At 45.1% G+C, this 14710-nt stretch overlaps 1 protein-coding gene across 1 annotated transcript in view; it reads left to right on the plus strand.

The window, feature by feature from the left end:
- CFDP1 (craniofacial development protein 1) overlaps window positions 1-14710 on the plus strand; it is a 59780-nt gene that overhangs the window by 3740 nt on the left and 41330 nt on the right. The window contains exons 2-4 of the mRNA XM_069740471.1: window positions 338-485; window positions 1502-1733; window positions 3048-3175. Of these exons, the coding sequence (XP_069596572.1) occupies window positions 338-485; window positions 1502-1733; window positions 3048-3175 (508 nt within the window). The remainder of the gene's footprint in view (window positions 1-337; window positions 486-1501; window positions 1734-3047; window positions 3176-14710) is intronic.

Consider the following 14710-nt stretch of genomic DNA (forward strand, 5'->3'; position numbering starts at 1 on the left):
TCGGTCCAAAATCCCAGACTTTGCCAACAATGCTAGAATTTCTCCTATTGTTCCACGACTGTTTTCCATCAAGGGGAAACATTACTTTTGCACAGTTGCGTTCAGGGCTGTGGAGTCGGTAAGCCGAACCTCTGACTCCTCAATTTCCACGACTCCGACTCCAGAGCCCTGGTTGCACTGTAACATAGTATTGTCATGGCCGTCCATGCATCCACTGTTGGGTCTTCTGCTTTCGCTGGCCTATATGTTAGGGAGCGGCCACTGTGACCATGCGAGTAAAGCTTTACTTGTACAGGTGAATAATGCGATACACAAGGTTTTGGGTTTTTTGTTGTAGGAGGAGAATACAGTGAAGATGACGTGAATGAATTGGTGAAGGAAGATGAAGATGATGATGATGATGATGAAGGTCAAGAAGGTGGAAAGGAAAAAGCGTCACACAAAAATAAGGATAAAAAGAAGAGTAAGAATTCCATTTTGGCAAGGTAAGTAGATGATGGTGCAGAGCCGGCAGCCCAGGTGTGTACCCCAGGTTACCCTACTGGAAGCTCGTAGCATTCTTGTTTTTAGGATGGACGGTATTTCTGAGACCGGTGTAGCAGCAGGCAGTAACTCCTTGAATGTGCAGCTTAAAGGGGGCATTTTCTTAAAATGTTTTCAAAAAGAGATAAGAAAAAACAATTTCTACTACTGCTTTCTGGGTTATCCACTACTTTTTATTGCTTGATCCGTTTCGAAACACTGGAAATGACTGCTCAGCCAATCACTGGTCACAGTGGCGATTGGCCTCAGCCAGTGATTGGCTGGTGTAGTCACATGTCCTTGTGTCAGGCTATCAGCGCTGCAGCCGGAAGTAAATCCTGTAAACAGCAGTGACGGGGATTATAAATGTGGGTTATTAGTGATTATATTTTTTTAAAATCAACTGAGGTGGATGTGTCTATCAGAAGATCGAGCAGCTTCGCAAGTGAGCACTTCCTGCCACCGACGGGTGTCCCATCCCACAGATCAGACATGGATGACCTATCCTAAGGACGGATCATCAGTGCTAAAGTGATGGACAAGCTCTTTATGTCCTTTTTTATTTTAATGTACTGTCGCCTCAGTTATTCCACTAAAAGAAGAAAAAAGGGTTTGGTGCAGTGTTAGCCAGTTGAAAAAGGAACGACATAATCTTGTAGTTATTCTGCCTTGTAATGGCTAACCAATATAAAACGATGCTACAAAGCAAGTTTTGAGACTTCTTGGGTCTCTTCTAGTGATGAGCGGGCTGGGATAAGACGTTACCTGAGCACGTTCCCTCAGTCATGGCATAACAAAGTTTCTGAGGAAACACAAAAGTATGCACAAAAAAAGAGGCATGGCATAATAAATGGACATTTCAATAAGCGAACTGAGGTCAGAGAATCAATCCTTAACCCCTTAGTGACACAGCCAGTTTTGGGGTAATGGCGCCCATTGACTAATATTACATATACTGTGCCTTTTACACAACCCATAGAAAGCGGAAGAAAGGCGTGCTGTCCTTAAACTCCGAAGTAGGCCCTGGTGAAAAAGAGGAACAGAATGCTCCAGAAGAGGACGGCGCGGGGACCTTGGATGAGTTGAAAAAAGAGAAACTGGAAGCAGCAAAAAAGAAAAGAGAAGATGATTTATGGTCAAGTTTTCTTTCTGATGTTGGCAAGCAGCCAAAAGGTCAGCAGTGTGCGGTCCCCGCGGCCCCGAATAACCAGGTAATGCTGGGGTACTAAAGCAAGAAAAAGGGGTACAGAATTTGTATTTTGTCCTAATTTTATAATGTTTTCTATGGATTCCAGAAAGGTCCCTTCCAAAAATCGAATTCTGTGAATGACAGCTTTGTTTCATAAGAACAACTGCTCTTACAGCTCCATTTACAAAGGAGAGTTGTGGCTTAGACTATCAAACAAAATAATCATTTTTTTTTTTTATTAAAAAAAAAAAAAAAGTGTTTCTAAGAAGTCACACTGACTCGTACATTAAAATTACCACAATATTTGTGCAGCACGGTGAGAGGGTGTAAAATGGCGAAACGGCTGTTTTTCCCGGTTTCTTTTGTCACCCTCTCGCATCACGAGTTAATAAATTATTTGTAAATCCAAAATAAAACATCTCTTCCACTAAAATGAAGCTGACCCATGGCTACATGAACAGAAAAATAAGTTATAAAGGTTCATCTCTCCACACGCTGTGACAAAGGTGGTCGCTCGGACCGACCGAGTTACATTGCATCTTCACCTCGGCTTAGTGAACACCATAACTGAGAATGAAAGAATTATGGTTTTCCCACTAAAATAATGCTAAGACCCTAACCGGCCACCAGACCCTGTGGCATCGGAGCCTCACTATCGCAAGGGCGATGGCTTTACAGGGGGAACCTCCTTCCTTTGTTGACCTTGTTGATGTCACTATTGACAGCAGCACCTATGGGGTGACATGCTCAGGAGCCGTGCCAACGCTACTTATTGCCGATGTATTATGGATTATGTATTCTGTCAGGCCTCATTTTGACACAGTAACCCACTAGCTTCCCACAATCGCACTGCGGGGGGCTGATGGGCAGACAGAGGGAGCTTTTTTTTTTTGTTGTCAAACTCCTCATGTGCCACTATCACTATAGACATGTTGAACTGCTAAGATCACCCTGAAGAGTTACAGCAGGAGCCTGAGTGTATCTATCAGTCGGATACCTGCATCTGATCACATCGGTACAGTGACTGCACAACGTATAGATCCATCACTAATCACAGTGACCTCTAATCATGAAAGATAAATAAGTCGCACAGCAATAAGGAGGTAAAGGGAGTCCGTAACCCCCCAAATGGTCCGGTGTTGTGGTGGACTTATTATTTATTATGCATTTCCTGCTCACAGGTGGTTTTGGAAGAAGGCAAAGATAAATTGTAATCCTTGTGAACCTTTTTAAGCCTTTCTATATAGACTCAGTGACTTGTAGACTTTCATATTGTTCTATATCACTAAATATTTTTTTTTACTTTTTTTTTTCATTTTATGTTACAATTTAAAAGGAGGATGAAAGAAAGAAGAATTGTAACAAAGAGTCTGAGAAATCATCAAAGGAAAATTTGAAGGCAAATGAGGACTCTAAAAAGCTAACCATAACTAAAGTGTTTGACTTTGCTGGGGAAGAAGTCAGGTAAGATCGTCTATGGGTTACATGTTAAGCTCAGCAGCAAGTATAACAGGAGAAGGTAACCCCTTGTAATGGCCGCTGTGTCATCTACGGAGATGGGGATTTACTTCTGCCGGATATATCTCAGAAAGGGCGTCATCGCAAGGGTAGTTATACAGCCCACAAGCTTTCACCATTTTCTATAAACCAAGGGACTGGTACCACAAGGGACTGGTACCACACATTGACTATTATATTTCCTGGAGGAGTGTCACTAGGAGAGTTGGAAAGAGATCCAGAATTGTTGTTTTGTGGGGAATACAAGTATTTCTTAAAACAGATATGTCGGGGCAGCAGACCGGTCTTTAGGCCATACTCCATGCGGGGTAAATGCTGCATTTAACAGATCACGAAAAGTGGATGTGATTTCATGTAAACTCAAACTCATGCCCACTGTGATTTTACAGATTTTGCTAACAATGATTTTTTTTTTTCAATGGGCAGCCTGAAAAAAACAGTTACCGTATTTTTCGGACTATAAGACACACCGGACCATAAGACGCACCCCAAATTTTGGGGTGGAAAATAGCAGAAAAAAAAAGATTTTTATAAGATGGGGGTCCATCTTATTGTCCGAATTTAAGGTATCTTACCTGAGAGCTGGCGGTGGTACAGCAGGGTCACAGAAGACAGGGTCCCTTCCTCAGGATGCCGGTGGCGGCAGAAGTGGGGCAATGCTGCAGTCCCAGGGTGCGATGCTGTGGGTCCGGTGTCGGCGGTGAGGCAGAGCTTGATCAGGGTCCCATCCTTGGGATGCTGCGGTGGTAGGCTGTGCGGAGTGCACCTGAGTAGGGTCCCTTATTCAGGATGCGAATTGTAGTAGCGCCACTGCACGGTGTTCACGGTGAGTAGACGGCATCACCGGTTTCCTGGCGGCCCTCTTTCTGAAGCCGTGGGCCGCAGAAATTTCAATCTGCACACGCGTGGCCTCTGGCGGCCATTCTCATGAAGCCTCCGGCGGGCCACTGCTTCAGGAAGATGGCCGCAAGGAAACCGGTGATGCAGTCTGCTCACTGTGGACACCGGGCAGTGCCGCCGCCGCCACATTTCTAACACAGGCATCCTGAAGAAGGGACCCTGCTCAGGTGCACTCCGCACTGCCCACCGTTGCAGCATCGGCACCCCTCTGCTGCAACCCCCTGGTAAGCCTGCGTTCGCACTATAAGACGCACCCCCCATTTTCCTCCCAAATTTTTTTGGGAAAAAGTGCGTCTTACTGTCTGAAAAATACGGTACTTTTGTAAGCGTGGAATCCCAGCATTTCTGCACTAAAATAAAATGGAGAAGAAAAAAAAACTTTTTGCAAGTTGGAATATGTAATTAAAGAGGACTATCACTAGTGATGGGCGAACCCGAACAGTAAGGCTAAGTGCACACGTCGCAGAATTGCCGCCGAAATTTCCGCGGCAATTCTGCAACTCCTGCCGCGGGTATATCGCATGCAGAATTGGCATGCATATTCCTGCTTAAAACTAGCGTTTTGAAAGCATAATTGGCTTGCAGAATGCTAGCGTTTTCCAAGCGATCTGTAGCATCGCTTGGAAAACTGATCGACAGGCTGGTTACACTTGTCAAACATAGTGTTTGACAAGTGAGACCAACTTTTTACTATTGATGCTGCCTATGCAGCATCAATAGTAAAAAGATATGCGGTAATGTTAAAAATAATTAAAAAAAAATTTAAAAAATGGTTATTCTCACCTTCTGAAGGCAGCCGATCTCCTCAGCGATGCATGCGGCGGCTTCCGTTCCTATAGATGCTTTGTGTGCAGGACCTGCGATGACGTCACGTGACAACAACGTCATCGCAGGTCCTTCACACAAAGCATCCATGGGAACAGAAGCGGCCGCGTGCACCGCTGAGAGGCGGGAAGACTCCGGGGGCCATCAGAAGGTGAGTATATTACTATTTTTTATTTTAATTCTTTTTTTTTTTTTTTGCAATTATATTGTGCCCAGTCCGTGGAGGAGAGTCTCCTCTCCTCCACCCTGGGTACCAACCGCACATGATCTGCTTACTTCCCGCATGGTGAGCATAGCCCCATGCGGGAAGTAAGCAGATCAATGCATTCCTATGTGTGCGGAATCCCCGCGATTCCGCAAATTAATGAACATGCTGCGTTTTTTTCTGGAATGCGATTCTGCTCAGGGAAACAACTCAGCATGTGCACAAAATATGCGGATTGCATTCTATTAAATAGGATACTTAATGTGAGCGTTATTTTCGTGGTTTTATAGCGTTTTTATAGCGAAAAACCGCGAACAATCTGCTACGTGTGCACACAGCCTAAAGTTCGGGGGTCTTACTGAACACCTACTGTTCGGGCACGGACTCCGAACACTGACTTCCCCAGGAAGTCCACGTTACTGTTTGGAGTCAGCACGCCGCTGATCGGGTGTTTCCCACGATATCATGTGAGAAACTCTGGTGGCTCTGATCGGCGGAAAGAACATTACCACCTGTCAAGAGAGCTGTGGTTCATCTGACAGCCAGCAGCTGTGACCAGCGGGAAAAAGTTTACCACTGGTCACAGAGGCGTCGGCTGATGTGATTACTACTTCCATCAGCCTATGCCTGCTGCTGATAGTAACAGCGGCATCTGCGCTATAAATAAACTAAAAAAGAAAGTCATGGGGTCTCAACATAATTTAAAAAATAAATAATTTAAAAAAAAATTGCCGTGGGGCCCCCCCTGTTTTTGAATACCAGCCAAGCTAAAACAGCTTGGGGACTGGTATTCTCAGGCTGGTAATGGGTCATGGATATCCCACCTTAGCATAAATATAGCAGCCTGCTTCAGCACCAGAAAAGGCTCATATTCTGGCGCTTTGCCCTGCTCTTCCCACTTGTGCTGTGGCGGTGGCAAGTGGGGTAATACTTGTGGGGTTGATGTCACCTTTGTATTGTCCGTTGACATCAAGCCCACAGATTAGTAATGGAGAGGCATATAGTAGACACTTATCCATTAGTAAGCCCATAGTCATATTGTCAATAAAAAACACCCAGAATAAAGTCCTTTATTTGAAATTAAAGTACACTCCGTTTTACAAATTTATTTTAAAATAACAAGGTTATACTCACATAACACCCATTCCATTGAAGCCCTTGTATCCTGTAAAAAACAATATCCCTCACCTGTCCGATGTACTGTCCCATGAGATAATCCATGTCTCCGATAATTGGTTTTCAACATGGACAGTGCCAGGGGCGCAGAAAAAAATCACAAGACACTAAAGCCAAAGTTTTAATTTCCCCCTCCTCCCTACCAATATGAAAAAAAATGTGTGGGGTCACAGCACATAGGTGCATTTGTAGGATATACATCTCAACTTTTAAAGGCAGGTAGGGGATTATTGTTAGTTTTATTTCATTATCGTTTTATATATTTTTTTTCTTCTATTTTTTTTTCCCGACATGACGTAACTTTACATCATATGTCGGGTCCTTGACGTTGATGTAGGCTTGGAAGCTGAACCTGCATATTTCCCTGCAGATTATGGCTGAAAATATGAAGTGATCAAAACATTGTATGTACCCCAAAATGGTATCAGTAAAATGTCACTTCTGGGTGCAAAAACTAAGCTATCGCCCAAGCCCCATATCCTGAAAAATGAAAACATGGGTCTCGGAAAATGGCAACAAAAGCAAAATTTATTTTTCTTACAAAATTTCCGAATTATTTCATCCCCACTTAACCCCTTCATGACCCAGCCTATTTTGACCTTAAAGACCTTGCCATTTTTTGCAATTCTGACCAGTGTCCTTTTATGAGGTAATAACTCAGGAACGCTTCAACGGATCCTAGCGGTTCTGAGATTGTTTTTTCGTGACATATTGGGCTTCATGTTAGTGGTAAATTTAGGTCAATAAATTCTGCGTTTATTTGTGATAAAAACGGAAATTTGGCGAAACTTTTGAAAATTTTGCAATTTTCACATTTTGAATTTTTATTCTGTTAAACTAGAGAGTTATGTGACACAAAATAGTTAATAAATAACATTTCCCACATGTATACTTTACATCAGCACAATTTTGGAAACAAATTTTTTTTTTGCTAGGAAGTTATAAGGGTTAAAATTTGACCAGCGATTTCTCATTTTTACAACGAAATTTACAAAACCATTTTTTTAGGGACCTCACATTTGAAGTCAGTTTGAGGGGTCTATATGGCTGAAAATACCCAAAAGTGACACCATTCTAAAAACTGCACCCCTCAAGGTACTCAAAACCACATTCGAGAAGTTTATTAACCCTTCAGGTGCTTCACAGCAGCAGAAGCAACATGGAAGGAAAAAATGAACATTTAACTTTTTAGTCACAAAAATTAAATTATTTTTTAGCAACAATTTTTTTTATTTTCCCAATGGTAAAAGGAGAAACTGAACCACGAAAGTTGTTGTCCAATTTGTTCTGAGTACGCTGATACCTCATATGTGGGGGTAAACCACTGTTTGGGCGCACGGCAGGGCTTGGAAGGGAAGGAGCGCCATTTGACTTTTTGAATAAAAAATTTGCTCCACACTTTAGCGGACACCATGTCACGTTTGGAGAGCCCCCGTGTGCCTAAAAATTGGAGCTCCCCCACAAGTGACCCCATTTTGGAAACTAGACCCCCCAAGGAACTTATCTAGATGCCTAGTGAGCACTTTAAACCCTCAGGTGCTTCACAAATTGATCTGTAAAAATGAAAAAGTACTTTTTTTTTCACACACAAAATTCTTTTCGCCTCAATTTTTTCATTTTCACATGGGCAATAGGATAAAATGGATCATAAAATTTGTTGGGCAATTTCTCCCGAGTACGCCGATACCTCATATGTGGGGGTAAACCACTGTTTGGGCACACGGCAGGGCTCGGAAGGGAAGGTGTGCCATTTGACTTTTTGAATGGAAAATTAGCTCCAATTGTTAGCGGACACCATGTCGCGTTTGGAGAGCCCCTGTGTGCCTAAACATTGGAGATCCCCCACAAGTGACCCCATTTTGGAAACTAGACCCCCCAAGGAACTTATCTAGATGCATATTGAGCACTTTAAACCCCCAGGTGCTTCACAGAAGTTTATAACGCAGAGCCATGAAAATAAAAAATAATTTTTCTTTCCTCAAAAATGATTTTTTAGCCTGGAATTTCCTATTTTGCCAAGGGTAATAGGAGAAATTGGACCCCAAATGTTGTTGCCCAGTTTGTCCTGAGTACGCTGATACCCCATATGTGGGGGTAAACCACTGTTTGGGCGCACGGCAGGGCTCGGAAGGGAAGGCACGCCATTTGGCTTTTTAAATGGAAAATTAGCTCCAATCATTAGCGGACACCATGTCACGTTTGGAGAGCCCCTGTGTGCCTAAACATTGGAGATCCCCCCCAGAAATGACCCCATTTTGGAAACTAGACCCCCAAAGGAACTAATCTAGATGTGTGGTGAGGACTTTGAACCCCCAAGTGCTTCACAGAAGTTTATAACGCAGAGCCATGAAAATAAAAAAATAAAAATTATTTTCTCAAAAATGATCTTTTAGCCTGCAATTTTTTATTTTCCCAATGGTAACAGGAGAAATTTAACCCCAATATTTGTTGTCTAGTTTCTCCTGAGTACGGTGATACCCCATGTGTGGGGGTAAACTACTGTTTGGGCACATGCCGGGGCTCGGAATTGAAGTAGTGACGTTTTGAAATGCAGACTTTGATGGAATGCTCTGCGGGCGTCACGTTGCGTTTGCAGAGCCCCTGATGTGGCTAAACAGTAGAAACCCCCCACAAGTGACCCCATTTTGGAAACTAGACCCCGAAAGGAACTTATCTAGATGTGTGGTGAGCACTTTGAACCCCCAAGTGCTTCACAGAAGTTTATAATGCAGAGCCGTGAAAATAATAAATACGTTTTCTTTCCTCAAAAATAATTATTTAGCCCAGAATTTTTTATTTTCCCAAGGGTTACAGGAGAAATTGGACCCCAAAAGTTGTTGTCCAGTTTCTCCTGAGTACGCTGATACCCCATGTGTGGAGGTAAACCACTGTTTGGGCACACGTCGGGGCTCAGAAGGGAAGTAGTGACTTTTGAAATGCAGAATTTGATGGAATGGTCTGCGGGTATCACGTTGCGTTTGCAGAGCCCCTGGTGTTCCTAAACAGTAGAAACCCCCCACATGTGACCCCATTTTAGAAACTAGACCCCCCAAGGAACTTATCGAGATATGTGGTGAGCACTTTGAACCCCCAAGTGCTTCACAGACGTTTACAACGCAGAGCCGTGAAAAAAAAAAATCATTTTTCTTTCCTCAAAAATGATGTTTTAGCAAGCAATTTTTTTATTTTCACAAGGGTAACAGGATAAATTGGACCCCAGTAATTGTTGCGCAGTTTATCCTGAGTATGCTGGTACCCCATATGTGGGGGTAAACCACTGTTTGGGCACACGTCGGGGCTCGGAATTGAGGGAGCACCATTTGACTTTTTGAATACGAGATTGGCTGGAATCAATGGTGGCGCCATGTTGCCTTTGGAGACCCCTGATGTGCCTAAACAGTGGAAACCCCTCAATTCTACCTCCAACACTAACCCCAACACACCCCTAACCCTAATCCCAACTGTAGCCATAACCCTAATCACACCCCTAATTCCAACCCTAACCCTAAGGCTATGTGCCCACGTTGCGGATTCGTGTGAGATATTTCCGCACCATTTTTGAAAAATCCGCGGGTAAAAGGCACTGCGTTTTACCTGCGGATTTTCCGCGGATTTCCAGTGTTTTTTGTGCGGATTTCACCTGCGGATTCCTATTGAGGAACAGGTGTAAAACGCTGCGGCATCCGCACAAAGAATTGACATGCTGCGGAAAATACAACGCAGCGTTTCAGCGCGGTATTTTCCGCACCATGGGCACAGTGGATTTGGTTTTCCATAGGTTTACATGGTACTGTAAACCTGATGGAACACTGCTGCGAATCCGCAGAGGCCAATCCGCAGTGTGGGCACATAGCCTAATTCTAAAGGTATGTGTACACGCTGCGGATCCGCAGCAGTTTCCCATGAGTTTACAGTTCAATGCAAACCCATGGGAAACAAAAATCGCTGTACACATGCTGCGGAAAAACTGCACGGAAACGCAGCGGTTTACATTCCGCAGCATGTCAATTCTTTCTGCGGATTCCGCAGCGGTTTTACAACTGCTCCAATAGAAAATCGCAGTTGTAAAACTGCAGTGAAATGCGCAGAAAAAACGCGGTAAATCCGCCATAAATCCACAGCGGTTTAGCACTGCGGATTTATCAAATCCGCAGCGGAAAAATCCGCAGAGGACCAGAATACGTGTGCACATACCGAAACCCTAACCCTACACCTAACCCTACCCCTAACCCTACCCCTAACCCTACCCCTAACCCTAGCCCTAACCCTACCCCTACCCCTAACCCTACCCTAACATTAGTGGAAAAAAAAATTATTTATTTTTTTATTGTCCCTACCTATGGGGGTGACAAAGGGGGGGGGGGGTCATTTATTATTTTTTTATTTTGATCACTGAGATAGATTATATCTCAGTGATCAAAATGCACTTTGGAACGAATCTGCCGGCTGGCAGATTCGGCGGGCGCACTGCGCATGCGCCCGCCATTTTGGAAGATGGCGGCGCCCGGGGAGAAGACGGACGGACCCCGGCAGGATCGGTAAGTATGATGGGGTGGGGGGAGCACGGGGGGGGCGGGGATCGGAGCATGGGGGGGTGAATCGGAGCGCGGGAGGGGTGGAACGGAGCACGGGGAGGTTGGAACGGAGCACGGGGGGGTGGAACGGAGCACGGGGGGTGGAACGGAGCACGGGGGGGGTGGATCGGAGCGCAGGGGGGGTGATTGGAGCACGGGGGGTTGATTGGAGCACGGGGGTGAGCGGACAAGAGCACGGGGGGGAGCGGAGCACAGGACGGAGGGGAGCGGGGCAGTGTACCGGGCAGATCGGAGGGCTGGGGGGGCGATCGGTGGGGTGGGGGCACATTAGTATTTCCAGCCATGGCCGATGATATTTCAGCATCAGCCATGGCTGGATTGTAATATTTCACCCGTTATAATAGGTGAAATATTACAAATCGCTCTGATTGGCAGTTTCACTTTCAACAGCCAATCAGAGCGATCGTAGCCACGAGGGGGTAAAGCCACCCCCCTGGGCTAAACTACCACTCCCCCTGTCCCTGCAGATCGGGTGAAATGGGAGTTAACCCTTTCACCCGATCTGCAGGGACGCGATCTTTCCATGACGCCACATAGGCGTCATGGGTCGGATTGGCACCGACTTTCATGACGCCTACGTGGCGTCATGGGTCGGGAAGGGGTTAAATAAAAAATAGTTTATACATGCATGGTTTCTGCATAATCCTACGGACCCGGAGAAGCATAATGCCAGGTCATTTCTACGTAAAGTGAACATGGTAAATTAAAAAAAAACAGTTGTGGAATTGCACACGTTTTGCAATTTCAACACACTGGGATTTTTTTTCCCCTGCTTTCCTGTGCATCACATGATATAATGAATGGTGTCATTTAAAAGTACAACTCGTCCTGCAAAAAACAAGCCTGCATAGGGCTATGTGGACGGAAAAATAAGTTACAGCTCCTGGAAGAAGGAGGGGGGGGGACAAAAATGGATTAATAGCCATGTTCTAGATTGATTACGGTAATATGGCTAACTCTGCATTTAGTGAGATTTTACATAGAGAGACGCACGCTGGGGACAGATAGCAGCTCTCAAAGCACATAACTCATGATGCAGTGCATCATGGGAGAATGACATCAGCAGAGGAGCTTGGGAATGCCCCTGAGGGACTTCAGCTGAGGTCTGCTCCTCTGACTGAGAGGCTGCTGCCATGAAAAGGAGTTTTTCTAGGTTTGGTATATCCTTTAACCCCTTAGCGACCGCCGATACGCCTTTTAACGGCGGCCGCTAAGGGTACTTAAACCACAGCGCCGTTAATTAACGGCGCTGTGGAAAAAGTGAATAGCGCCCCCCAGAGGCCGATTTTCTCCGGGGTCTCGGCTGCCGGGGGTAGCCGAGACCCCAGAGAACATGATTCGGGGGTTTTTTAACCCACCCCGCATTTGCGATCGCCAGTAATTAACCGTTTACCAGTGATCGCCAAAAAAAAAAAAACGCGATCTCTTTTTAATTTCTCTGTCCTCCGATGTGATCGCACATCGGAGGACAGAGAAAAGGGGTCCCAGGTGGCCCCCCGATACTCACCTAGCTCCCCCGATGCTCCTCGTGTCTCCCGGTGGGCGCCGCCATCTTCAAAATGGCGGGGGCATGCGCAGTGCGCCCGCCGGCCGGCCCCGCAAGAATCTTTGGGGTCTCGGCTGCCGGGGGTAGCCGAGACCCCAAAGAGCATGATTTTGTTTTACCGACCCCTGTTTTGCGATCGCCGGTAATTAACTGTTTACCGGCGACCGCAAAAAAAAAAAAAGTAAAGTGTAATTCTCTGTCCTCTGATGTGATCGCACAACAGAGGACAGAGAAATAGGGGGATTCGGGGACCCTACAATACTCACCTGTGTCCCTGGATCATCTTGCTGCTCCTCCTGGCCGCCGGCAGAAGAAAATGGCGGGCGCATGCGCAGTGCGCCCGCCATCTGTCTCCATCTGCCGGCCGGCAGGAGAACAGCAGTTGGGGCTAAAATTAGGGTTAGGGGTAGGGTTAGGGTTGGGGCTAAATTTAGGGTTAGGGTTGGGGCTAAATTTAGGGTTAGGGTTGGGGCTAAATTTAGGGTTAGGCTTCTTTCACACTTACGTCGGTACGGGGCCGTCGCAATGCGTCGGCCCGACATACCGACGCACGTTGTGAAAATTGTGCACAACGTGGGCAGCAGCTGTAGTTTTTCAACGCATCCGCTGCCCAATCTATGTCCTGGGGAGGAGGGGGCGGAGTTACGGCCACGCATGCGCGGTCAGAAATGGCGGATGCGACGTACAAAAAAACGTTTCATTGAACGTTTTTTTGTGCCGACGGTCCTTATGGTTGTTTTGGGGTAAGGGTTGTGATTATGGTTAGGGTTAGTGATTAGGATTATGGATCAGGTTGGGATTAGGGTTAGGGGTGTGTTGGGGTTAGGGTTGGAGCTAGAGTTGGGGGGTTTTCACTGTTTAGGTACATCAGGGGGTATTAGGGTTTTGATTAGGGTTATGGTTAGGGTTGACATTAGGGTTGTTTTGCGGTAAGGGTTGTGATTATGGTTAGGGTTAGTGATTAGGATTATGGATCAGGTTGGGATTAGGGTTAGGGGTGTGTTGGGGTTAGGGTTGGAGCTAGAGTTGGGGGGTTTCCACTGTTTAGGTACATCAGGGGGTCTCCAAACACGACAGCCAATTTTGCGCTCAAAAAGTCAAATGGTGCTCCCTCCCTTCTGAGCTCTGCCTTGCGCCCAAACAGTGGGTTACCCCCACATATGGGGCATCAGCGTACTCGGGATAAATTGGACAACAATTTCTGGGGTCCAATTTCTCTTGTTACCCTTGTGAAAATAAAAACTTGGGGGCTACAATATCTTTTTTGTGGAAAAAAAAATATTTTTTATTTTCACGACTCTGCATTCTAAACTTCTGTGAAGCACTTGGGCATTCACAGTTCTCACCACACATCTAGATAAGTTCCTTGGGGGGTCTAGTTTCCAAAATGGGGTCACTTGTGGGGGGTTACTACAGTTTAGGTACATCAGGGGCGATTTTTTTATTTTCACGGCTCTACGTTATAAACTTCTGTGAAGCACTTGGGGGTTCAAAGTGCTCACCACACATCTAGATAAGTTCCTTAAGGGGTCTAGTTTCCAAAATGGTGTCACTTGTGGGGAGTTTCCACTGCTTAGGCACATCAGGGGCTCTGCAAACACGACATGGCGTCCGATCTCAATTCCAGCTAATTCTGCATTGAAAAAGTCAAACGGCGCTCCTTCACTTCTAAGTTCGGTGGTGCACCCATACAGTGGTTTACCTCCACAAATGGGGTATTGGCGTATTCAGGAGAAATTGCATAACAAAATTTATGGTTACATTTCTGTTTTTACACTTGTGAAAATGAAAAAAAATGGTTCTGAATTAAGATGTTTGCAAAAAAACGTTAAATGTTCATTTTTTCCTTCCACATTGTTTCAGTTCCTGTGAAGCACGTTCATGTTTAATGTATTTGTCTATATTTGCCCCGTATTCACATGTAAAGCGCCATGGAATAAATGGCGCTATAAAAATGTATAATAATAATAATAATAATAAAAAGCACGTAAAGGGTTAATAAACTTCTTGAATGTGGTTTTGAGAACCTTGAGGGGTGTAGTTTTTAGAATTGTGTCAGACTTCATTATTTTCTATCATATAGACCCCTCAAAATGACTTCAAATGAGATGTGGTCCCTAAAAAAAATGGTGTTGTAAAAATGAGAAATTGCTGGTCAACTTTTAACCCTTATAACTCCCTAACAAAAAAAAATGTTGTTTCCAAAATTGTGCTGATGTAAAGTAGACATGTGG

Source organism: Ranitomeya imitator, chromosome 9, assembly GCF_032444005.1.
Source record: "Ranitomeya imitator isolate aRanImi1 chromosome 9, aRanImi1.pri, whole genome shotgun sequence".
NCBI classification, from domain to species: Eukaryota; Metazoa; Chordata; class Amphibia; order Anura; family Dendrobatidae; genus Ranitomeya; species Ranitomeya imitator.